We start from the raw sequence: 27,103 nt of genomic DNA on the forward strand, positions 1-27,103 counted from the left end.
CCTTTTCCCTATACCACCCAGGCTTGATGACAGTGGGATGGAGGTGGGATGGGGTAGAAGAATCTGTTTTGACCATCTTGGCCCACTTCCTTCCTACTTGCCTTCTAGCTCCTGTTTTGGCTCCCCGAGCATCAGGTCTTACTTGACAAAACCTTTTATAATCTGGCATCACTGACTTGTGTGCAGCAGCTGCCTGAATGCCTCCTCTTTCTCGCTTGGGCAACTCGGTCAGTTACTTTTCCCTTCGTCCAACCTCTGGGGCTTACAGAACACCTCAGTTCCCTGAAGTAGACGCCGCTCTCTCTAGTTCATTTCTTATAAGCTGGCTCTTGGTTTCTGATATACTCAAGGCTTGGCTACTCCTCTTTTTCTGGATATCCTTGAAACTCGTCTGTATCTGTACAATAATTCTATGTTCGCCTCCACCATATATGCACACACTTGTGCTTGAACTACCTTGAGAGAGTTTCTATTCCTTGCAATAAAAGAGGTCCAATTAGGTTATGGGGAAACTGCTCAGAGCAAAGGGAATTGGGCAGGTTTTAGGGAGATTGTATCCATGAGATGGAAAAGACGTGAATGTACTCCTATGTCATTGGACATCTGTCTCTAGTGACCAGAATATGTGTATCTGTCAAGCACAATGACTTGTTTCCATGAAAGGTGAGAGCAATAAATGCAGATACATTGTTCCTCTTTGGCTCCCTTTTTGTTTTTTTGAGACTACATGTTGACCACTGCCTTTCTGTTGGCATGCTGCAAGGCAATTAGATAACAGGCTGTTGGTGGCATTTTTGTTCTTATATTCCAGTCCTATATACATTTTTGACTTTGCCAATCTTGGATATTTCCTAGGTTTCCTCAGTAACACATGTAAAATTGAACTCCTACTAAAAAGGCGTACTACATTTAGTTATGAATAATAAAGATTCAGCTCTAATGGGCTAAATAACATAGAAGTTGATTTTTCTTTCATTTAAAAGAAATCTGAAAGTAGGTAGTATAGGGTTGGTATGGTGCCTCTGTAGTATAACATCAGGCACCTAAGCTCATTCTATTTTTTTGTGATACCCTCCTTTGCATATGACTTCCATTCTTAAAGTCACTCATGGACCAAGATGGCTATTGGAGATCCAGCCATTGTGTCTAAGTTCCAGGCAGCAGAAAGAAAAAAGGAGAAGAAAGGCAAAACTGATGTATGCCAGCTATCTGTCCCCAAGAGAATGAATGATCCTGGAAGTCTCATCCCATGCCTCCTACCCACCTCTACCTGTAAAGCAAGCTGGAGACGTTTATCTGGTTAGTTTGCCACCCTGGAGAAGACTGAGGTTTTAAGGAAGAAGGAAGGAAAGAATAAATATTGGTGGCCAGAAGATAGCTTCCATCATGTATCTTATGTTGGCATTGCTTAGTTCCTCTTCTCTGTCTTTATCCACTAAAGTTGTCAAGTCATGAAAGCAACTTTTTCAGGTCTCATCTTTACCAATAGTAAGGGTGTATTTCAAAATAAATGACTATAATTTGAATAAGATACAATTAGCTTTGTGGTAACTCCTTACATTTATTTTTTTCATTTCTTGGGTAATGAGTGAAAAATTTATCAGGAAACAGACAATTACTCTTCTGACCTGTGATTGGGAACTTCTGTTTTAGCTTTAAGCTTTTCCCCCTTAACTTTTTAGTTTGAAAATTTCAAACCTACGACAGGTTAGAAAATTACTGCAGTAAACACCCACATACCTTGTTTTGAGAGTCATCGTATAACTTGCATTATTGATTTATCTCTCTTTATACATTTGGTTGTTGTTGTTGAATCACTTGAGAATTTAAATTTTTAAAGTGGAAGGACACTACTTAAATATTTAAAACCCTAAAATATTTAAGACCGTTTCTGAGAATAATTTTCAAGATAAAGACTGTCATCGAAGGCAACTGGTTACATGTAATTTCTAAAAGATAAACTCTCTTCTGGATATTTCAGAGAACCAGAACTGGAGATATTACCGATTCCTTTCAATAGACCTCAGATGCCCACTTCCTTTCTGTGTTAGAACCACTGCCGAAAGAGGTTTTCAGATGGTTATCCTGATCTGAACACCCCCACCAAAGCAATCACCTATTTTAGATATATTAATGCAAACACAGTGAGAAGTTTTAGCCTGGGTAACATGGCAAAACTCATCTTCACAAATAAACAAATTAGCCAGGCATGGGGGTGCACACCTGTATGTAGTCCTAGCTACTCAGAAGGCTGAGGTGGAAGGATCACTTAAGCCAGAGAGACAGAGGTTGCAGTGAGCCAAGATGGTGTCACTGCACTCCAGCCTGGGCGCAGAGCCAGACCCTGTCTCAAAAAGGAGAAAAAACAGAAAATAAATTATTTACAGTGCTATTTCTGTTTGGATAATTCCGTTTGATTATGACATTAACAATGTCATCATCCAGCTGGCAAATCAGCAAAAGATGGAGTTCTCTAACAGAATGACTACAATAGAAGAAGCAAGGAGAGACAAAGTGGCCTGCTGTAGAATTTGGAATCTGAAGCACTTGCTTCATCCTTGGAAACAGCAACTCACACAGAAGTGACACACGGGTTCAAGTCCTATAATGCTAAAAAGAGTAATATTTGGAAGATCCTTTGGGACAGGATTTGTTACTCTAACTAGACTAGGTCAGAAAGGTTGAGCCAGATTCCAGTGCTCCATGGTTCTGCTCAGTGAGATAGGATTCAGGCTTAGGTAGGCATAAAGTTCGGTTACTGCTATTTTACTGTTGTCAATTGACTAACCAAACCACTGATCTTATTGAGAACTGCTTTCTGTGGAGTTCCATTTCTGTGGAATGTAAGGATGTAATTTCTTTTTTCACTAATAGAACAACTGATACAAGGTATATGAGATGAGAAGGGGTCTCTGAGGTCTAGTCTTTTTTTTTTTCAAAGGCTTGTTTTATTTTAATGGCTGATCTATGTAATCACAGAGGCCAGTATGTACAAAGGGGGAGCTTTTATTTCTTGGTCTCTTTCTTCTTGGACAAAGTCTTGATGATCTCCTCCTTCTTGGCCTGTGTGCTTCCTTGGTCTTAGACCTGCGGGCCTCAGTCTGGTCAGCCAAGAGCTTCTTGCGGGCCTTGTCTGCCTTCAGCTATGGATGTGTTCAATGAGAAACTGCTGTTTTTGAACACATTCCCCTTCACCTGTAAGTAGAGGCTGTGATACATGTGGCGATCAATCTTCTTAGATTCCCAGTATCTTCTGAGCAGCCGGTGCAGAATCCTCATTCTCCTCATCCATGTGAACTTCTCTGGCATTTGGGCATTGGTTGTACCCTTATGCTTACTTATGCCCTGTGCCTGCCCTTCCAGTGGGCCAAGGTATTTTTCTGGCATTGAGCTCAGGAATGGACCATCACAGGCTTGTGGATGATCAGCCCATCTTTAATTAGCTTCTGGATCTGCTGATGGGAGTTGGCATTGGCGATTTAATTGGTCTCATTGGGGTCTAACCAGACCTTCTTCTAGCCACAGAGGAGGACACTAGTGGTGAGCCTCTTCTGAAGCCTGAGCATACTCATGGCTGAGGCCACAGAAGCGAAAGGTTCTGAGGTCTAGTCTTATACTTGGTGCACCTAGTGGTAGATTGCGATAGTACTCATCAGACATTCCAGTTTTGTCTCTGCAGTGCTCCTCCTTGAGTGATTTGGGGATTTGTTACTATAGCATAACTTAAGCTATTCTGCCAGATACAGGGCAAGAAATGCTACACTAAAATTTTGATTAAAAAAGTTGAAAGAATAGTTTGCTTGTTAATTGGAATGGCTTCCCCCCAAACCCAAACTTTAACCTAAGTCGGACTTACTTTCTTTTATAAATGTTTAGCTTTAAAAGATATGGATTTACAGAATTATTACAAAGAGAGAGTTCTCATATTCCTCACACCCAGTTCCCCCATTCTAAACATCTTATATTAGTCCCTACTGTATTTTTACATGCTATTTCCTTCCTGTGAATATTACAAGTCTTGTTCAATTGCATATATTTAAGTGCCAGCCATTTTGCTATTACTAATTTGTAGGTTGGTATTCTTCAAAAGTTTTGGAAAGAATATATGAGAAAATCAAAAGACCTAGGGAGCATCTTTCTATCTTCCCATAAAAATCATGTGGATCTTTTGTTTTTTCAGTCAAAAGGAAGCCCCTAGATTTTATGTAAACAATCCTCATACTGGCCACCCTATAGCCATCACTGAAAATGGCATTCTCTGTAACACTGAAGTTTTAAAACTCACAACAATCTTTTATTTTTGCCTCCTGTTCAATAACTATGAAGTTTTTATTTATATCTTAGTCCAAATATATCCCTGTTTTCTTTTTTATCATTCCCATTATGACCTACATGACATTTAGAATGTTATGGCCAGGTGTGGTGGCTCACACCTGTAATCCCAGCACTTTGGGAGGCCAAGGTGGGCAGATTGCTTGAGGCCAAGAGTTCGAGACCAGCCTGGCCAACATGGTGAAACCCCCATCTCTACTAAAAATACAGAAATTAACTGGGTGTGGTGGTGTGTGCCTGTGATCCCAACTACTTGTGAGGCTGAGGCAGGAGAATCACTTGAACTCAGGAGATGGAGGTTGCAGTGAGCCAAGATCGCACCACTGTATTCCAGCCTGGGCAACAGAGCGAACAAAATAAAATCAACTATAAATTAAGTTAAATTAAATTTAAAACAGTAATAAAATAAAATGTTACATATTTATTTTTTTAAATTATACAAATACAGAGGTGGTATATTAGTCTGCTTAGCTGATAAAACACCATAGACTGAGGTAGCTATAAAAACAGACATTTACTTCTCACAATTCCGGAGGCTAAGTCCCAGATAAAGATGGGGCAGTTTGGGTTCCAGGTGAAGGCCCCTTCTAGCTCTGTCCTCACATGGCACAGAGAGAAGAACAAGCTCTTTGTTGTTGTTTTTTTTCATAAGGGCACTAATCTTGCCATGGGAGACCCACCCGGGTGACCTTATCTAAACTGAATTACCTCCCAAAGGCTCCATCTCCAAATACAAACATATTGGGGTGGGGTAGGGCTTTAACAGACGGATTGGGGGAGGAGGGATATATGTTCAGTACGAAGCTGATGGCAATGCCCAAGCTCAACGCAAGGAAAAGTACTGAATTAAGGAGAGCTGTGAGACGAGATTAGAAAGACTGATCTTATGGACGACATCAACTGCCAGACTAAAGAGCCACTCGGCTTTTTAGATCAAGGCAGGGTTGTGGTGGGTATTGTTTTAGGAAAATAAATCCGGGGGTTGCTTATGGAATGGATTTTGTTAGAGATCACGAGTAGGACAACCATTTGGGACAGTAATGTAACAATCCCTGAGGGAAATATAAAAACTAACACTATGATGACAATCCTTGAATGTACCACCACCAGGAAGTCTTTCTGGATGCTTCGCTGGAGGGTCTCTCTTTAAACGAGAATTTTCCTCGAGATAGCCTAGAAATGTAAGTTACCCCTTACATTTCGCCTTCTATCGCACATCTTTGTGCGTTTCCCAAACCTTCCACTTTGCAGTTCCTCCAGCATAGCGTGTATCCGAGCGCCCTAGAGCCGCGCATCGTCCTCCTGCGGGCGCCACACGCGCTCGGCCCCAGGTCCCGCTCTCCCTCATCAGGATGCGCGGACAGTATTTGTGGACTTAACCGCAGGCCAGGAGATCCAGGGGACCTGGTCACTTCTGGGCGCCAGGACCACAGCCGGACGCCCCACGGACACCTGGGACGCTCTTCTGGGTCCCCTTCGGGGCTGCGCGTCGGGCTCGCCTGACCCGCGTCCATCTGGGTCCGAGTGGCTTGCGGCGCAGGGGTGGGGCTCACTTCGTGGGACGGATGCAGGGATTACTATCCATTGATTTCCGAACTTTCAGGAAGCAGACACGCTCCTCTTCCTTCTCAGGGATGGGGCGGCAGCCAACGAAAGCCCTAAGCCGTCTTCTTTTCTGTGTGGGGAACTTGGAGATGCTCTCGAGGGACCTCCCCAATTCTGTGATTTTGAGCATCATTTTTGGCAGAAGGCTAATAGAAGCAGTAATGACGCTCATCACCCTAAAGTGCAGATTATGTCAGTACACCCTATAGTGCAGATTATGTCAGTACACCCTATAGTGCAGATTATGTCAGTCAGATAGAAGAACTAAAAATGACAGAAATGGTCTGTTTTTAAACTCTGAGAGCCTGCTCCTTTAAGAGATTAGGCTGTGCGCCGATCCCGCCGGGTCCCGGGGTGCCTTGCGCAGCTCGCCTACGCCTACCTTTGTCCCAGGACTCCCTGCGCGGCGGGCTCACTTCCGGCGGGCTACGGGAACGCGGCGAGCGTCGCCCTGCTTTTGCGTGGTTGCTCCACCCACTCAGCCTCGCCTTCGCAACCATTGGGGCTGAAGTTCCCGCCAGGTCGGTGCCGGGCGAGAGAGATGCAGCCCGGCCCGCCTCGGCTTTGAGACGAGAGAAGTGTCCCAGACCCCTTTCATCTTGCTGACGGCGTCGAGCTCCGAGCAGACATGTCCACGGGGTTCTCCTTCGGGTCCGGGACTTTGGGCTCCACTACCGTGGCCCCCGGCGGGACCGGCACAGGCGGCGGTTTCTCTTTTGGGACGGGAGCGTCTAGGTAACCGCACTTTCTCGCCTTCCTGGGCCGGATCTCCCTTTCCCCCGACCCCTCGAAGCTTCCTGGCGTCCCCATCCTCTCTCTTCCCGCTGGCTTCCTTCCCGGTGGGGCTGGAGAGTAACACTTATCTAGCCGCCGGCGTCGTAGGCCTCTCGCTCGCCGCGGTGCCAGGGCCCAGCGCGGCCTGGTGAGGTAGAGGGCGGGATGGGTTCTGTGCTGTGAGGTTTCCGGAATCCATGTAAAGTTCAGGCATCGTTTGGACCTAGAGGGGTCTTGGCTGGGTGGAGAGGCCCGGGGCTCTACCCCGGAGCTTTAGCGAGGCATCAGTCTTAAGCATGGAATGAACATTGAATGAATGAATGAAATTGTAGCATATTGTGGGGTTTTGTAATAGATAATTCCGATTTCATTGCAGCATTTGCGGTTTTGGATATTACGGTGTTTTAATAACTTTGCAGTTATTTATAACCAGCCTTTCAAGCTTTTGTGCCACGTGGGACCTTATCTGTTATCATTTACAAAAACCAAAAACACCTTTTTACAGTGTTTATTGGTGATTTTGTGCAATATGTGCAGTTTAGTATATTGGACTAAAGAATGTTGTATCCTAATAACTCAACATTGTCTTTCACTTAAATTACAAAATGTAGGTAGCATGTTTCTCGTTTTTGTGCAACCCATTTGTTGAGGTGGCGACAAAAATGTAACTGTCCAGAAAGAGACAAAATGGTGAGACATCATTTTAATGAGAGATTTAAGCTTTAAAACTCAATTTTTTTCAAGATAAAGGTGGGGGGGTTCATAAAGTTAAGTGTGCACACTGTCAACAAAATATCTCCTGAAGCTTAAAAGATGTGGCTGTAGATTTAAAAGGCAAAAACCTCAGCGTGACCTGCAGTTTAAAGAGGGAGGAGGCTGCCCCGGGTGGCTCAGGTGGCTCACGCCTGGAATCCCAGTATTTTGGGAGGCCAAGGTTAGCGGATCACCTGAGGTCAGGAGTTGAGACCAGCTTGACCAACATGGGGCGGGGAGGCTGAGGCAGGAGAATCGCTTGAACCTGGGAGGCGGACGCTGCGTCGAGCGGAGATTGCACCATTTCACTCCAGCCTGGGCAACGAGAACGAAACTCCGTCTCAAAAAAAAAAAGAGGAGGAATCACAGACTACACAGTCAAGTCAGACATTTGAGAGTTTTCATCCATTCCTCCGTTATTCTTACTCTACTCGCTCAACATCAAATCCTAATAATTTTTTACTTCTGCCATTTCCATTTGTCTTTATTTCCAGTTCCATCACCCTGCTCAGCTATTGTCATTCTTGGAACAAATATTTATTGGACAGATTCTCATGTGCAAGGCTCAGTTTTACGTAGTAACATGAGAGTCTTGCTCTCTTGATCCTTACATTCTTATGAAAATACTTCTGATTCTTTTCAGATGTTTAACCAGCTGTCTTGTGTTAGATGACAGCTACTCCTATCAACGTCTTCAATCCATTTTGCCACATTGTAGCCAGAATAATTAAAAGACAAATTGCTCCCCCTGTAATCACTTCCCACTATCCTTAGAATGAAGTTAAAACAACAACAACAACAACAACAAACTTACCATAGTCTGCAAAGTACACTTCTGCTGGAACCTCTGGGGACTCATCTGGAGCCGGTCTTTTTATTTCAGTTATCCAGACTCACTCTTAAAAACAGACAACTATATTACTACCCAGTACACCAGTACCTGCAGACAAATAAATAACTGAAACAAAGTTTCAGAGGGGGACACTTACCTTACTTCATTGGATGCACTTTGATATTTTCTATTCTCTTTCTTTTTTTTTTTTTTTTTTTAATGTTTCTTAGAACTTGATGAATTAATTTTTATACTTCTCTCATGGTCCTGATCTTAGTATGAGAAACCTTGCCCTAGCAACATGGCATTTTCTCTTTTCCTCAAGTGGGCTTTGCCAACCCCTTCCTTCTACGCCATATGCCTAGTTCTTATGCCTACTTATCTTTTGCGACTGTCAAATGATTTCTTCCCCAGAGAGGCCTTTACTGACCTGTCAGTCTAGGGGAGGTTTCCATTCTCATTAGTACTCTTACAGTGCTAATCACAATTGTAATCAGTTCTTTATATTTAATGTTAACTTGTTAGATCCCAGCACAAGAATAATTAATATCTATGTCTCTCACTGACTAGAAGCTGCCTGCAGGCAGGGTCAGAGTCTTATTTACCACCTCATCCTCAGTCCCAAGAACAGTGCCTGGCATAGAAAAGGGGCTTTAATAACAATTTGAATGACTGAGCAAATGAGTTACTAGTAATAAGCTAGAAGAAAATGACCCAAGCTTTGGAGAGGCTTGGATAAATTAAAGAGGAGACAGTCTGACGTAAATTTGTTAAGAGTGCTGGTTGGGAGGCCTGACAGCCCCCAGTGCCACCTGATGATTAGATCTCTTGAGGTCAGTCATTTTAGAGGAGTTCTCACATCTGGAAAAGGAGTGTAATATATTTCCTGAGTTGCTGAGTGAGATGAAGCATTTAAATACTTAATATCAAGTCTGGCACTTGCTAAGTGCTCAATAAATGTTAGCTATTATGTTAGCTATGAAGTCTGCATTAGGGCCAGCTGGGCAAGTTAAAATAACATTCCTGATGTGATGGAGTCAAGCTGGCTTTTCTACAGCACATCCTATAAAGTCCCTGGCAGATAACACTGGTTTGAGGAGGTAATTGGTCAAGTCTAGGGTAGCTTTTGTTTTTCTTGAATTTAGTAAATTTCTCTTTTGCTTCTGTGGTAGAATAAGATTTCATTTTGATATGTTTCTTTGGCAGTATTTTCAACTTCCATTATTTTTTCATAATATATTCAAGTTATGAAGTTATTTTCAACTTCCATTATTACTTCATAATATCTTCAAGTTATGTTGTCAAGAAATTATACATGTATACAATTATTATTGTTTTTTTTTTGAGACAGTCTCACTCTTGTTACCTAGCCTGCCTGGAGTGCAGTGGTGCTCACTGCAACCTCTGCCTCCTGGGTTCAAGTGATTCTCCTACCTTAGCCTCCCGAATAGCTGGGATTATAGGCACGCCACCACACCCAGCTAATTTTTTTGGGGTGTGTAAGTTTAGTAGAGACAGGAGTTTTACCATGTTGGCCAGGCTGGTCTGGAACTCCCGACCTCAGGTGACCCCCCACCTCAGCCACCATGCCCTGCCTGTTGTCAAGAAATTTTAGATTTTAATTCATGGTGTAAAAATACAAATGTTTACTTTTCATCTTTTGTATATTTCCAAAATAGCAATTTTAAAAAAATGAGATCACTGATTTGTTTGGGAATAAGGAAAGCTTAATAACCATTTTCCTAATTATATGTCTTCAAAATTTGCCAATAGTGTTTTAATATCCCCCAGATAGCCATTTATTCTATTCCACATTGTACACAGAACAGTTTCAAAATAACAATGCAATCAGACTACCACCAGCTAAGCTAAATGTTTTTGGCATATATGCCTCTTTTATGGTTGTCCTACCTATGTTGTCTGGATATAGCCATTACATACTGTATTCTTTTGCTTGTAGTGCTCACTTAGGTTTTTGTATGTGTGATATCTCACTTAGTTTTGAATGTAGCAATATGTTCTTAAAAATACCTTATAATTTCAGAGTAAATGTTTAAAGATCTGTGGGTTTTTTTGTTTTTTGGTTTTTTTTTTTAAGACAGGACCTCTCTTTGTCTCCCAGGCTGGAATGCTGTGGCGCAATCTCAGCTCACTACAACCTCCACCTTGTGGGCTAAAGTGATCCTTACATCTCAGCTTCCTGAGTAGCTGAGATTACAGGCATGTAGCAGCACGCCTGGCTAATTTTTGTTTTTCGGGGTATTTTCTAGTTTTTTTCCATAGAGACAGTTTCATCATGTTGCCCAGGCTGGTCTCAAGCTCCTGGGCTCAAGCAGTCTGCCCACCTCAGCCTCCCAAAGTGCTGGGATTACAGGCATGAACCACTCAGCTTGGCCAAGATCTGTTTTAATTGTTGGTGAGATCTTGCAGCCCTGCTCTACCTTCTGCCTCGACTTCGAATTCTCTGGTGCACACAAACATATTTTAAAGATCAGTGGTAAACTAAGTACTTCCTCTCCTTTTACCTACTCAGTATGGATGGCCCATCTCAAGTTCTATCCCTTAATAAGCTCCTCTGTCTCCATTCTTATCTCAGTGATTAGCTCTGCCTCAAACTTCTGCAGTATCTCTTTGCTATCATTTGGTACTTGATTATAATCTGCCTAATAGTAATTATAAACTTACTGAAGGTGTACATTTCTACTGCTTGAATATTTCCTTCTCCCTTGTCCCCCAGTGTTTGCAAAAACCTGAGTGGCTTTTCGGGCTGATTATGAAATTGAAGACCCCCAGACCCAAGTAACTTGGAGAACTCTTATGGCTTGGAGTACAGTTATTTGTGTTGTTTATCCCCCAGTAAATGGCGTGTTCCTTAAGTAAGGGTTTAGTCATCTTTCTGCTCCCTCGCTATTCCTGGCATAACGCCTTGTACATAATATGTTTAGTTGAATTTATAAGTATCCCTAACGATAACAGTCATAACAACATTTACTGAAGTTAATTCACCCTGTGCAGTTCCTTAACCCTTTTATTAATTAATTTAATATTAATATTTAAAAAATTCTGCTAAGCGGGTACTATTAATTTCCATTTTGCAAATGAGGAAATAGAGGTTCAGAAAGGTTAAGGAATGGCATCCAAATACCAGAACATGGGGGAATTGGTACTGGAACCCAGCCACACTACTGGGTTCCTCTTACATTTCCTCTTTCATTGAAACGTTCCAGGGTTTTTGAGACTTTGAAAATGATATTGGGTTCTCTCATGATTATTCTTTATGGAAGGACAGTCAGGGAAGTAATAACTGTAAATATGTAGGATAAAGAGGATTCCCCATTATGCTATGCTCCCTTAACTCTTCTACATAATTCTTGAAGTGTCAACTTGTCAAAATTTTTTACTTATTTTCACAATTTGTCTTCCCACCTTTAGATAGCAAATCTGAACTTTTGAGTCTTAATGAGAGCAGTTGAAAAGTTGTGAACTTTGTTCACATTCACTTGTTTTTATCAGCTGTTCTTTTCTTAAGCTTTTTAACACTCTCTGAAGATTTTCTGCTACTGAACACATAATCCCGAGACAGTATGATTTTGCTTTGTGTTTAACTTTTGCCAGGAAATGTCCCCACTAGTTTTTCTGTTTTGCTTTTTTTGGTGGTAAGATACCTAACTATATGCTCTCCCCAACCTCATATTGCTCCATGAATGTGGTAATGTAGCAACAGAGAGGTAGTGAAGACAACTTAGAATACCTATGGCCATTTAAAAATATGCTAGGTTTCAAAAATTGGTGAAAGAATAATTGTGATCTCTACTTATGATTACCTTGAGTTCTGAAATCCTTATTGCTATAGACTGCTTTTCTTGAAATCTGGTACTATATTTTTTAAGACTTTTACATGTGGGTTCATTTTTAAGGAAGAACAGAAACTACCCGTTCTTCCTTAAACTTGGTGGGTTGAAGGTAAATTTATTGTTGTTTTTGGGTCCTATGACAATGTATTAGATATGTTACATGAATGAAATTATCTTGAAGAGGTAATTTTTATTTTTCATAAGTAAATATTGGCTCTAGTAGACTTCCTTTTGTGCCTGTGGTTTTTGTTTTGTTTCTGTTTTTTCAAATAAGCAACCCTTCTGTGGGGCTCAATTTTGGAACTCTTGGAAGTACTGCAACTCCAACAACTACATCTGCTCCTTCAAGTGGTTTTGGAACCGGGCTCTTTGGATCTAAACCTGCTACTGGGTTCACTCTAGGAGGAACAAACACAGGTGAGGAGGATCTGATCACACTGGTAGAGAGTAGGCTTGGGATATTCTTTCCTAAATTCTGTCCTATATCTCCCTTTACAAGGATCATCACTGGTAGTATATCTTAAAAAACGGTAAACGCTAAGATGAAAAGAAATATAAGGAATTGGAATCAAGAGCCAGTGATAGGCGCAATCATAGACTGTCATCTGTTCCTTTTCTGTTTTTCTCACTGAATTGTGGCAGACCCCTCTCTCTCTCTTTCTCTCTCTCTCTCTTTTTTGAGGTGGAGTCTTACTTTGTTGCCCAGGTTGGAGTACAGTGGCTCGATCTCAGTTCACTGTGAGCTCTGCCTGGAAGATCTCTTTCCTTAAATATAATGAATTAAAGTAATATAAATTTTTAGATTATATAATGCAGTGTTTTTCCTTAGTGGAGATTGTTGTTTAAGCCAGCTTTATCAATTTGGAACATTAACATACATGAGAGAGTCAGCATTCTTGCTGTAACGTAATTTACGAGACATGGTCTCGCTCTGTTGTCCTGGCTGGAGTGCATTGGCATGGTCATGGCTCACTGTAGCCTTGCAACCTCTTGGGCCCAAGTGACCCTCCCACCTCAGCCTTCTGAGTAGATGGGGCCACAGGCATGCACCACCACGCCTGGCTAATTTCTTTTCTTTCTTTTTTTTTTCCTTTTGTAGGGAAGGGTTCTCCTCCTGGTAAACTTCTGGGGTCAAGAGATCCTCCTTCCTTGGCCTCTCAGAGTGCTGTTGTTGCAGGCCTGAGTTATCATGCCTGGTCTATAATTTACATTCCTAAGAGATGTTTTACATTTTTGTATTTTTAAAGCAATAAGTGGGAAAAGGGCAATAGGTAAAGGACTTGAAGGTTTCAAAAACAATAGAAAATTTTTGTTTTTAATGCTTACAGCTGGAAAAATAATGTTTCACTGGAGCTGACCATTTAAAAAGTTTGCTTCTTATTTACCCTTTGTTTTCTACCCTCAGAGCCTCTTGGTCTTTCTTACTACTTTTTGCATTGATCTTCCTGCTATGAGTGCATCACATTTCACAGCCACATCTAGAAAATGGAGTAACTACAGAGATAAATATGAGCAGATTGATCAGTGAGCTACTTGAGACAGCTCAGTGTAGCATTTTGCTTGGAGTTGCTCTTTTTGGTCTTGCTTAATTTTGTTATGAGCAGTAGTTACTTGCATTTTATACATTTTTTTCCTTAATCAAATTATATACAGCTAGTAATATGAAAACCAGTGTTATGGGAAAAATGCTTGATTTGTGTTTATGGTGACAGATACTAAGATATGTATTTTTCTAATTAGAAGTGTTGTTAATCCCTGAAGGTGATTTTAAGTCTTTCCCTTGTGACAGGTAAACTAAAAGAATGTCATCTTAATTGATGAATAAATTTTATTTCTCTTTTTGTCCCCAGGAATAGCAACAACGATAACTACAGGATTAACTCTGGGTAAGAATTTTTGAGGAAAGATCCCAGCTCTGTGGTTTTCTAATAATTTTAACAAATTGAATGATCTTTCTACTCTTCTTTCTTCTAATATCTTAAAGAGCTGGGGTATAGAAGAAAGTGTGTATATCACAGATAGTGACTTATCAGAGAACCTTGCAGTATTTGAGTCATGAAAAAAAGGAATGACAATAGAGTACTTTTATAATTCAGAAAAGTATTTTAAATGCAGAAATTTTTTTTTAATGTGGAAATTTATTTCATATTACTTTTTTAGTCATTTGACTACATTTAGTGAAAAAAACAAACTTTAAGCCAGAAATGTTGGAATTAAGCCATGGTTTGTTCCTCTAAAATAGTTGTGAGACCTTAGGTAATATTTGGGGGCTTTTAGTTATCTATAAAATACAGGATGTTGAACTAATATCCAAACACATATTACCTTCTGTATTGTTACACTGAAGGGAATGTGAATAACTAGGGTTTCAGCCAGCTTTCAATCTGGATGTCAGTAAATAATGTGAAAAGAAAGGGAAAGGAAATAAAAGAACATTCAGAAGCTCTTAAATTGAATTTTCAGTTAAGGATTGGCAAACTTTTTCATTCGGTTGCTACACCTGTTGTTAAGAGAAACACAACACATCTGTTTATCACCAATATTTTGGACTGAATTGGCTACAAAGACGAGCAAGTGAATCTTCTTGTTTTCTTTTTCTTTTCCTCAGACAAGTTCTTCTGTTGTCCAGGCTGGAGTGCAGTGGCATCATCACAGCCCTCTGCAACCTCAAACTCTTGGGCTCAAGTAGTCCTAGCTACTTGAGGTTCCCAAGTAGCTAGGACTACAGGCATATACCACAACATTTGGCTAATTTTTTTATTTTTATTTTTATTTTTTGTGGAGACAAGTTCTCACTATGTTGCCTAGGCTGGTCATGAGCTCCCAGCCTCAAGCCACCTGCTCTCCTTGGCCTCCCAAAGTGCTGGGATTACAGGCGTGAGCCACCATGTCTGAGTCTTGTTTTCTGAGGTTGTAACCAGTACATTATTTCAAGGCACTGTACTCTGGCAGGAACTTCCAGTTGTGGTCAGGGCAATCCAGAAGCCTAGTTTCTGGCTTCTCTCAGTGATTTCAGGATAAGTCAATGCAGGTCATTCATACATTTCTTCATTTAATATTGTTTGAACAGTTACTACTTCTAACCATGTGGCCTTGTGTATGTACATAATGCCTCGAACATTGAATATTATCTTGTGGCGCTGGTAGTGAGGATGGTCCTTGATAACGACCTTGGGAACTGCTAAGGGTTGAAGCAAGGCAGTCAGTCTGTTGTGAGGTGAAAGGGATAGGCAGGTATATTAACATAATCTGATAAAAGTCCTAAAAGATGTAGGAGAGGCACCATGGAAGGCAGAGGAAGAAAACAGTAGGGTTTACTTTATGGGCAAGAAGCATTTCAGACAGAGGAGTGGCAAGTGTAGAGGCCAAATCATAAAAGCGTTCAGAGAAATATGAAATATTTTGTTTCGGAGCTTAGAAATCAGAGGTAGAAGTGGTGGGCAGAGCTGAGATTTGAGGAGCAGTTTGGGATCGGATAGGAAAGGGAGATGTATGTCATGCCTTTAGACTGTATTTTGACAATCTAGAATATAATAGGAACTTTAAATTGGGCAGAATCACTAGGATATTTGCTTTGGTTTTGTTGAGACGGAGTTTCGCTCTTGTTGCCCAGGCTGGAGTGCAACAGCTTGATTTCATGGCAGCCTCCTTCCCGGTTCAAGTGATTCTCCTGCCTCAGCCTCCTGAGGAGCTGGGATTACAGGCATGCACCACCACGCCTGGCTAATTTTGCATTTTTAGTAGAGACAGGGTTTCTCCATGTTGGTCGGGCTGGTCTAGAACTCCTGATCTCAGGTGATCTGCCTGCCACAGCCTCCCAAAATGCTGGGGCTACAGGTGTGAGCCATCGTACCTGGTCCCCCCCTTTTTTTAAGGTAACTGAGATAATTTCAAGAATAGATTAGAGGTTGGAAGAGACTGATACCAGAGAAATAAATGCTGTTATAGTAGTTCTTAAGAGAGAGATGGCCTAAGCTAGGGATTTTAAGGATGCTTGGAATACAGGATATTCCTCAAGTAGAATCAGCAGAATTTGTGAGTAATGGAATATAGGAGAAGGAAGAGATGTCAAGGATGACTGGTTTCTGGCTTGAACTGACCAAGGTTGGGGATTTAGCAAAAAATTTTTCTGGTGAGATATATAGGAATCCAAAGGGACATCAAGATAGGACTAGCCAGTAGGGACGTAGGTGGATGTCAATTTAGATTTATGTACCTGTAGTTGAAATGATTAAAGTAGATGAGTCACTGGGGAAGTAAGGAAGTAGGAATGGAACTGTAGAAAGTGTCATTTAAGACATGAACAGAGGAAAGAGAGGTACAAAAAAAGGACTAAAAAGGAAAAGGGGGACAGCTGGGGGCTGACAGAGACACGGGCCAGAAGAAAGGAATAGAGAATGGCTCTTGATAGAGGATTAGAGAGGAGGGACCATTTTTCTGCTGAGAGTAAAGGAAAGGAGGAGGATAAATGCTGCATTAGCAGGTAAATCTAGGGGTGGAATTAAAATTGATATATTGCATCAATTGGATTTTCTTTTCTTTTTTTTTTTTTTTGTAAGATGGAGTCTCACTTTGTTGCCCAGGTTCAGTGGCGCAATTTTGGCGCACTGCAACCTCCGCCTCCCAAGTTTAAGCGACTCTCATGCTTCAGCCTGTTGAGTAGCTGGGGATACAGGTGTGCACTGCCACACCCAGCTAATTTTTGTATTTTTAGTAGAGGCAGGATTTTTGGCCGGGCTGGTCTCAAACTCCTGACCTCAAGAGATCTGCCTCACTTGGCCTCCCAAAGTGCTGAGATTTTAGGTGTGAGCCACCATACCTGACCATTCTTTTGTTTTTCTTAACTCAAAGAGCCATCTTTTCCGTGTTCACCATGATTTAGTCTCAACTTTTATTTTCTCTCACGAGTACACCCTTCTTCTATTGGCAAAAGGTAGTATCACAGACTTTTAGGGATTTTTATTGAAACCAGTATAATAGAAGACTTACAGGTAAAGGATTTTGTTTGTTTGTTTGTTTGTTTGTTTGTTTGTTTGTTTATTTATTTATTTATTTATTTAAATAGGAACACCAGCCACTACATCTGCCCCTACAACAGGCTTCAGTTTAGGATTCAATAAACCTGCAGCATCTGCCACACCATTTGCTCTACCTATTACTTCTACCTCAGCTAGCGGTCTCACTCTTTCGTCTGCTCTGACATCAACTCCAGCAGGTGAGGCAGAATGAAAAACCATTGCATTTAATGGTTAAATTTTGATGTTATCTGATTAGAGAACATAGATAGCCACCTTTACTAAACATTAATTTAATCATTTAGAATTTTGACTACAGAAATTATTGATTTATAAAGAAGAAAAGTGAGCTTTGAGCATTAGAGCAGGAGAGGCTATCTTGGGAGATAGTCCCTATTTAGAGAACAAAGCAGGGGAGAGGGCCAGAGAGGTAAAATGTAAAGCTGTTAATAGTTACTTTGTTTTCAAGGAGCTATATCATGTCAGGAAAAGACAGATTTGGCATAAATCTTGCCTGTCTTATGATTTATTTAATGTGAAGGTGACAGTGGTGGTCTGGGTTGAAAACAATATTGCTGTCAAGAATCAGTTACCTGGTACCATTCTAATATTCCTCAGAGCCCTTATTTCTGTCATTGGTTTTTGCTTTAAAGCTACTGTTTCTCTTTATTCTTAAGTATATAATTTTATCTTTAGCAAGTAGTTCTTCCAAAAAGCCAATTTTATCATGGAAATTAGTTTTTAAAACATTGTATTTGTATTTTTCTATGCTGCTGGTAAATAATATTGCCTTTTGAAAGTTTACTATCTCTTTTTAAAGCTTCCACAGGATTTACCCTAAATAATTTGGGTGGGACAACAGCCACAACTACAACTGCGTCAACAGGCCTCTCTTTAGGGGGAGCCTTAGCCGGTTTGGGAGGTTCACTTTTCCAGAGCACAAACACAGCAACATCAGGTAATTGATGGCATTTATTCTCCAGAATAGTAAATTTAAATGTACTTATTATTATTTTGGCCCTTTGAGCACATGACTTTTTCTGTTTAATCTGCAATTTCCCTTTGAATATGAAAACTAAATTATAAAATGATGGTTTTCATACATAATTGGATGTAGTAGCCATATTTTATTTTATATGTATTTTTATATTTTGAGATGGAGTCTCGCTCTGTCACCCAGGCTGGAGTGCAGTGGCGTGATCTTGGCTCACTGTAACCTCCACCTCCAGGGTTCAAGAGATTCTCCTGCCTCAGACTCCTGAGTAGCTGGGTTTACAGGTGTGTGCCACCACATCTGGCTAATTATTGTGTTTTTAGTAGAGATGGGGTTTCACCGTGTTGGCCATGCTGGTCTCAAACTTCTGACCTCAAATGACGACCTGCCTCGGCCTCCCAAAGTACTGTAATTACAGATGTAGCCATAACACCCAGCCTATTCGCCATATTTTAGACAAAAACACATTTTTGTCTTTCTCAATATTGACTAGATAAGGAAACAAAGAAGAGCCTGTTTAAGGAGTCAGTAAACTGATCTAGAGATAACATTTTGTTTAAAAAGAACAACAGTTGTATCAGCTCAGGAATGCATGGTCTTATAGAAATACAGATTTATTAGGCTGGGCATGGTGGCTCACACCTGTAATCCCAGCACTTTGGGAGGTCAGGGCGGGTGGATCACCTGAAGTCAGGAGTTGAAGATCAGCCTGACTAACATGATAAAACCCCATCTGTACTAAAAGTACAAAATTAGCCAGACATGGTGATGCATGCCTGTAATCCCAGCTGTTTAGGAGGCTGAGGCAGGAGAATTGCTTGAATCGGGAGGTGGAGGTCACAGTGAGCTGAGATCGTGCCATCACACTCCAGCCTGGGCAACAAGAGAGGACTCCATCTCAAAAAAAAAAAAAAAGAAAAGAAATATAGATGTATCAACCCAAGGTTCTTGAAATTTTGCTACTTGACTCACAAGTATACATGAATGACTTATGATTAACCATAATCTAGTCCTTTTTATTTCTTTTGTCAGTGAGGGAAGATTTAAATAAATACATGAATTCTAATACTTTTTTAAAGTTTTGTGAAAAGAACTCGGGAGTGTGAAATTATATTTAATATGTATTATATTCAAATCCTATAAATTGACATTAGATTATTTTAAAAGTATGCGGTTCCAAAGTGTGATTGGAAGACAAGATGTATTCACTTGAAAATACACCAACTGAAACTGCTTTTGTAGAGAGGGTTTAAAAGCCCTCTGTAACAAAACCCCTTTATGACAAAGGTTGAGTGCCTACATATATTGAATTGTTACACTTTATGGCCCTTGTAATAATGAAAAATCACATCATCCAAACTACATACACCATTCAATTCAAGAAAGGTTATCAGTCTTTGGCCAAAACATGCGGTAGACTTATTTCCCTAAATCAAATATGAAGAAAATCTGGAATCTGACTTTAAAATTAGTATTAGAGTCCTTTGATCAATAGGGGGAAATTGTTGTAGTCTTTCAATGAAATTTATAAGTGGTGTTTGATTTATTTATAGGACTAGGACAGAATGCTTTAGGCTTGACTTTGGGAACTACAGCAGCTACTTCAGCTGCAGGCAGTGAAGGCCTTGGTGGCATAGATTTTAGTAGCTCCTCAGATAAAAAGAGTAAGTAATGCTATTGTAATTTTACATTCTGACAGTCTGGGTTGCTCAAAATTCCTTTGTGTGGAAGATCATATATTCAGTAGTAATAGTTTTTACTTTTAAATTTGTTTGCATTAATATTTCACAAATAGTTCACACATTTTGTGTGTGTTGTGCATATAAGGTTTTATTTTTGTAGCTAACAGATTTGTATGTGCATATGTCTTATATAGCTATCTTAATGTGTATATGAATATGTATTTTTAAATTGGGATTATGATACATATGCAGTATTGTTTTGTAGTGTGTTCTTATGTAACATATCAGAAGCGTTTGTCAGTGTCGGTAATTCTTTTTAAATATTTTAATGCTGCTTAATATCAGTTTTATGGATGGATCATAATTTAGTCAACCATTGTTCTCTTGTTAGATGTTTATTTCCAGATGTTCTACTCTGAGATGTAAAAAATTGGGCATCTTTATCTAAAAAGGCAAAATAATGTAGTAGTTTAAGAATGTCTACTCTGGAGGAGAATTGCCTGGGTTCAGATCCTGGGCCATCTGCTTTGTGAGCTCTGTGACCTTATTGAAGTATCCTATGTGCTTTAATTTTCTGTATCTGTTAAATGGTTTGAGGATACTATTTGTAAAACCTTAGCAGAGCCAGACACACAGGTGTCTCCTTTTATTATCAATGTTTGTTTATATTTTTGGTTATTTCTTGGGGAAAATACCTAGAAATTGGATCATTGGCTTGAAGAGAGGGATATTTTGGAGCCTTAGTATATAGATTATGCCATTGCCTTTCCAAAAAGATTTTACCAGTTTTACCCCCTAACCAGTATGAAAACAACTTTCTTGCTCTGCCCCTGCCACATTGAATATTGGTTTTAAAAATTTGCTAATCCAAATTCATTTTGAAAATGTTTTTATCGTTCTGTGTGTTGCTTTGTTTTGTACTATCTCTTCTGCTTCTGACGAAAGCATGTTTCACTAGAATATATACCGTATATACTAGATATGCTAGGGTATACACATACATACTGAACTTCTCTGAAGAATGAGATAAATGGATGAAGGTATGAAATAGTGTCCGTGTCGCTGTATTTTTTTTTAAAACTGGACATGGATTTTATTATAAGGAGATACTATTTCAAGGTGAATTACTATTTTAAAAGTTAGTAAAATCTTTGTAAACTTTTTACAAAGTTCAGTATCTCTTTCAATGAAAACTGGCTAATTTCTAAACAGAGTTTGTTTTTACTTAGTTTTCTCTGTAGCAACTCCACAGTGAGAAAAGTAGCTTTAGCAGCTTATTTATTACTCAAGTGGAATAGCCTGGTACCATTGTTATTACTTTTATTTTAAGCCTGAGAGTACTTCTTTATTATACTTGTTTTTAGGCTCCATGTCAAAGAGCAGGCTGAGTCAGAAGAGTAAAATAAATAAATGTAAGAAATTAATCTTCCCTCCTCTGCCCCTCCCCACATCTTCCTGCTTTTATAGTGTACCTAAGATAGAGTTGAGCAAGGAAAATATATAGAATAAATGGAATAAATGTTTTAAATATGACATTAAATTTTATGAATATGTATACACAAATGTGTATAAAAAACTTGGGCCTGTTTCTACCATGGATCTCTGATTACTACATTCTTGTTTCCTTTTATCTATTGCTCATATCAAGGGATTCTTCTTTTTTTTTTTTTTTTTTTAATCCAAATGATTTCTCTTTTTCTAGTAAGCTATGTCATTTAGCCTGGACCCTGCAGTACTAGTGTGGGATTTAACCAGATGGAGAGTAGCAAAAAATAGCGTTCAGTGAAGAGGGGACAGCATTGAGTGAGCCTAGAGATGAGAAGGACCTTTTGAAGAAATTGTAAAGGCCAGATTAGCCATAGAGCAGAAAGATGAGGTTCTAGAAGTTATGGAGGCCTTGTTTGCCATGTTGAGTTTTGTCATTATATTAATACCTCAGGCAATTTGGTTCTATTAAAGGGATTTGATGAGATTTGTATTTTAGAATTAAGAGCATTCTGACAGCCATATGGAAAATAGCATTCAGGAAGGCAAGAATAGAATGGAAAACTGTTAGGAAGCTTTTGTAGTGGTCTATGTGTATTACTGAGGCAAAGCTAGGTAGTCTAATTGGGGGTCCGTGGTAATCAGGGATTCATGGTAGAAACAGGCTCAAGTTTTTTATATACGTTTGTGTGTATATAAGTATTTATAAAATACAACAAAATGTCATATCAAAGAAATAACATACTAGTCAATTTAAAAGTTGGTGAATTATTTGGAAGAACATAAAATTCCTGTTTTTATTTCTATGTCTCATAAAATTTAAGACATAGTCTATAGAAGATGACAATTTCAGAGATACTAAAATATGAAAAAGTAATCTTAAAATCAGTGAAATACAAAACATGGAAACATAAATTACAGTTAGATGAAAGAGGTAAAAAAGTAAAACCCATGTGCAGAGGTAAAAGGTAATTGAGGAAAGAAATGCCTGATTTTTTGTGGATTGGGGGATACAGAGCCTTGCACTGTCACCTAGGCTGGAGTGCAGTGGTGATCTCACCTCACTGCAACCTCCATCTCCCTGGCTCAAGTGATCCTCCTACTTTAGCCTCCCAAGTAGCTGGGACCACAGGTACACAGCACTATACCTAGCTAAGTTTTAAAAAAAATTTGGGCCAGGTACGGTGGCTTATGTCTGTAATCCCAACACTTTGGGAGGCTGAGGCAGGTGGATCATGAGGTCAGGAGATCAAGACCAACCTGGCCAAGGTGGTGAAACCCCATCTTCTAAAAATACAAAAATTAACTGGGTGCAGTGGCAGACGCTTGTATCTTAGCTACTTGGGAAGCTGAGGCGGGAGAATTGCTTGAACCTGGGCAACAGTGGTTACAGTGAGCTGAGATCGTGCCACTGCACTTCTGCCTGGGTGATGGAGTGAGTCTCCATCTCAAAAGAAAAAAAAAGTTTTGTAGGGATAAGGTTTTACCCTGTTGCCCAGGCTGGTCTCCAACTCTTGGGCTCAAGCACTCTGCCCAAAATGCTTGATTTTTAAGTGCTTATTTTTACACATTTTAACATTTCTGAAATTGAGATATATCTTACAAGAGTCTAACTTTAGAAATAGACACATGAAATTATGTAAATGAAACAAATAATTAATATACTTAATATTGAAATAGCTCTTATTAATAAAAATACCTCAAGAAAATTGTGCAGATTACAAATAGTTCACAAAACCAGAAATATGCTTGTCTCATGAGCATTTGAAGAAAATGGTTTTCTTCACCAATACTGTAAGAAATACAACTAAGAATTATTATGAAGTGACATTTTTCAACTACATGACTGGCAAAAGTTTTTAAAAAAAACTATGTCCGTTGTTGTGAGGGTGTGATAAAGAACGGATTTGTGGCAGATAGGAAGGTAAACTGGGATCATTGTTTTAAGGGATTGTCAGATTGGAAAAGTTTGGGTAATCTGACATAGTATTCTATATTGATAGGGGCTTAAAAAGTGTCAGGTAAAGTTATCAGGAGTTAAACTGGTAGGCAACAACATAAATTATCCATACAGGATATTTTTCATGGAAGATGGTTGAGAAAGGAAGATTGTTGACCTTGAAAGTACATGCTGTTCTTCTGAGTTCATGACGAGTCATGACATCACATGATGTTTAAGAGGCAAGCAAAGAAATGCTTAACAGTTTATATTTATACTTTAATTTGTGTTAATTTAAAACTTGTATTTGGAGTATGTTGTTAAATTACCTGTTTTTTTTTACATAAGCTTCTTGAATTTTCTAGGTGATAAAACAGGAACAAGACCAGAGTAAGTTTACAAATTTACCCTTAAGACATTTTAATTAAAGAGTTTAACTTATTAAATTGTAGGCAGATGGTATAATTGGAAGTAGTAGAATCATATATGTTTAGGAAGAAAAAGTTTTTTTTTAACAGTCTTTGTTAAAAGTAAAATAATATACATGTTCTGGAAAGATAATGAAAGGTCAAATCTTTAGCTTTTAGTCTTTAAGAAAATTTAAAACTCTTTCTAGAAAGGTGTTTGGTATTTCCCTAAATAATACAAATAAATACAAATGTGTGTATTTCTTTCTTTAGCCTATTAAATATTGAACAACTCCTGGAACTTTACTTTTGGAGCATTTTATACACACACACACGCACACACACAAAACACACACGTACATGTATATGCACACACATATATACATATACACACATACATTTTGTGTGTGTGTGTGTGTGTGAGAGAGAATTATTGTGCCAGTCTCATTTTATGCCCTGGTGTTTTCAATGAAGAGAGGAGTCTCCATATACATCATGTATATGTTTAACGATGGTCATTCTTCTTATTACCAATTATATTTTCTCACATTATTTGTACTATATTAAAGTGTTCGTAAATAAATGATAAAATTCACTCCTTAGAAACATCTTGTTTATATTTTAGCTTACTGTTTAAATGAAGAAGATTAGAGAGAAAGATCTGCTTAAGGGTTATGAAGTCTGATTCATGATTCCTTTGCAGTATACCAAATTTCACTTGTTCTTGTCCTCATTAAATATTTATGATTCTGTAAGCTCTGTGTAGGTCTTATTTTTTCATTCTAATGCATGTTGAAGTAATTGAAGTTATTTTTCAAAAGTATTTTGAGCATCTCATAAGTTTTGTAGACTTCCTTTAATGAATACATTAGTATTTTGGAACTGAACAAATTGTCAGTCAGAATCTAAGCCAGAGGGAACTTAGTTTAACATCTTACCCAATTTGTAGTATTTTCTGATTTTTTTTGTTAACATTTAGTCAGTTGCTTTTAAGTATGTTTTTAATAGATGCTAATCTTCTTAGATAAGAAATCTACATGTCAGATGAGTTAACGTTATTTTATAGATTCTGTTAAAAAATTTTTTTTATAAAAAACTTTGAAATCATCCAAAGAAGCTATAAGTGATTCTTTGCTATATTTTCTTGTATCTTAATACCCTAATACTCTATTAAAACTCAGCTGTCAACTTTCTAAAACCTTGGTGATCTTAATACAGTTTTTACATTTTTCTTAGGGATAGTAAAGCTCTGAAGGATGAAAATCTACCTCCTGTCATCTGCCAGGATGTTGAAAATCTCCAGTGAGTGTCAAATGTAATTAGATATATAACACTTGAAGAATTGTAGAATACTTAACATGAGCATTGCCTTCCTTCTAAAATTGCATTCTAGAGGAGCATCTCTTAACTTGGGTTAAAATGTTAATGCTTTTAGAAATCAGAAAGCAGAATGACAGGAATTAAAATTCTTTAACTGCCATTCTGTAAAAATGTATGTGAATTGTAAATGAATTTTTCGTTTTGTTTCTTAAAACTTGGACTGTTTTAAGTATACTTTTTTTTTTTCTGTAGGAAATCAAAGGTATATTTTTAAAAACTCAGTTTTAAATATATACTTTTTAGGAAATTTGTCAAGGAGCAGAAACAAGTTCAAGAAGAAATTAGTAGAATGTCTTCAAAAGCAATGCTTAAGGTACAAGAAGATATTAAAGCTCTGAAGCAGCTCCTGTCCTTGGCTGCCAATGGACTACAGAGAAACACTCTCAACATTGACAAATTGAAAATAGAAACTGCTCAGGTAAAGTAAATTAGGTCATTTTTATCATAGGGTTTTGTTTTGTTTTGTTTCCCAAAATGGAAATACGGGTTTTTTTTTTTTAAGTTACAAACTTTGATACAGACATACTGGTAGAAAACAGGATAGCTCATATACTTTAATAATGAATTTTCATTAGGTATTTTCTGTATACAAGACAGTATCCTAAGCAATTTGTATCTGTTAAAATGGATTTCTGACAAGGCCCTACAAGGTAGGTATTATTATCCTCATTATATAAATAAGAAAACAAGCACAGAGCTTTGTTAGTAAATTGAAGGGCCTAGATTCAGACCCTGGTAATCCAACTCCAGAGCTTATTCTCTTAACTAACTAGGTTTCATAAGAGTGGTTGCTGGCTAAATTTGTCTATTATATAAGATGAAACACAGCTAGTCAGAAAATAATTTTTTTTTAAATCTGTCAGTTATTAAGTAAAAATTGTATCATGCTGTGTGGATATTAAATTTGAGTGGTGATTTGCAAATCATGGTTAAATCTTAGTTAATACAAATAGTAGACTGGGCACAGTGGCTCACGCCTGTAATCCCAGCATTTTGGGAGGCCAAGGCGGATGGGTCGCCTGAGGTCAGGGGTTTGAGACCAGCCTCACCAACATGGTGAAACTCTGTCTCTGTTAAAAATACAAAAATTAGCCAGGTGTGGTGGTGCATCCCTGTAATCCCAGCTACTCGGGAGGCTGAGGCAGGCGAGTCACTTGAACCCGGGAGGTGGAGATTGCAATGAGTTGAGACTGTGCATTGCACTCCAGCCTGGGCAACAAGAGCAAAACTCTCTCAAAAAAATAAAAATAAACAAAAATAGTAATGTGGCTAATGTTATCTGTCACCAGTATCTACTTGTTTTTTCTTCTTATGATATAATGTACAATACATATTAAATATAATATGTAGTCTTTTTCTACATCAGTGGGAAAGGATCATGATAGGTGATTTGTGTTTTATTTATCATAATTACAGAATATACTTGATCGCATCATAACAGTCTAGAAATCTTTCTGTAAAGTTGTCCCTGATCTGCTAATGAACATCATGTGAGATTTGCTTTTTTAATGTGGATTTCTCAGAGGGCTGGGATCTTCACAAATGAAGTGTTAGTATTTTAAGTAAAATTCTTAAAGGTGCTTTTGGGTCTTTAAATCCACTATTGGAGAATACCTTGTGATCTTTTTAATAACTGTAATGGTTAAAGGGATTTCAAAGACTTTATTGTCTATTCTCAGATTTCCTGGTCTCCTAACATGTTTATTTGGTTAAATACGAATATAATACAGGTTGAGCGTCCCTAATTCAAAATCTGAAATGCTCCAAAATACAGAATTTTTTGAGTGCTAACATGATGCTACAAGTGAAAAATCCCACACCAGACCTCATGGGATGGGTTACAGTTAAAACTTTGTTTCACGTACAAAATTATTAAAATTGTATAGTTACTTTCAGGCTATGTATATCAGAGACATAAATGAATTTTGTGTTTAAACTTGTGTTCTGTTCCCAAGATGCCTCATTTTATGTATGCAGATATTCCAGAATCAGAAAAATTCCAAAATCGAAAACACTTGGTGGTCCCAAGCTTTTTGGATATGGTATACTCA

The 27,103-nt window shown here is 38.7% G+C and overlaps 1 protein-coding gene across 2 annotated transcripts in view; it reads left to right on the forward strand.

The window, feature by feature from the left end:
- The first annotated feature begins 6,435 nt into the window (after positions 1–6,435).
- The window catches only part of NUP58 (nucleoporin 58), a 47,046-nt gene continuing 26,378 nt past the window's right edge, over positions 6,436–27,103 (forward strand). For both annotated transcript variants that reach the window (XM_035302374.3, XM_002748931.6), the window contains exons 1-9: positions 6,436–6,672; positions 12,425–12,567; positions 14,001–14,036; positions 17,216–17,365; positions 17,986–18,123; positions 19,713–19,823; positions 23,631–23,655; positions 24,909–24,974; positions 25,296–25,470. In XM_035302374.3, the coding sequence (XP_035158265.2) occupies positions 6,566–6,672; positions 12,425–12,567; positions 14,001–14,036; positions 17,216–17,365; positions 17,986–18,123; positions 19,713–19,823; positions 23,631–23,655; positions 24,909–24,974; positions 25,296–25,470 (951 nt within the window). In that variant the 5' untranslated portion in view covers positions 6,436–6,565. The remainder of the gene's footprint in view (positions 6,673–12,424; positions 12,568–14,000; positions 14,037–17,215; positions 17,366–17,985; positions 18,124–19,712; positions 19,824–23,630; positions 23,656–24,908; positions 24,975–25,295; positions 25,471–27,103) is intronic.

This window comes from Callithrix jacchus, chromosome 5 (genome assembly GCF_049354715.1).
Source record: "Callithrix jacchus isolate 240 chromosome 5, calJac240_pri, whole genome shotgun sequence".
Classification (NCBI taxonomy): Eukaryota; Metazoa; Chordata; class Mammalia; order Primates; family Cebidae; genus Callithrix; species Callithrix jacchus.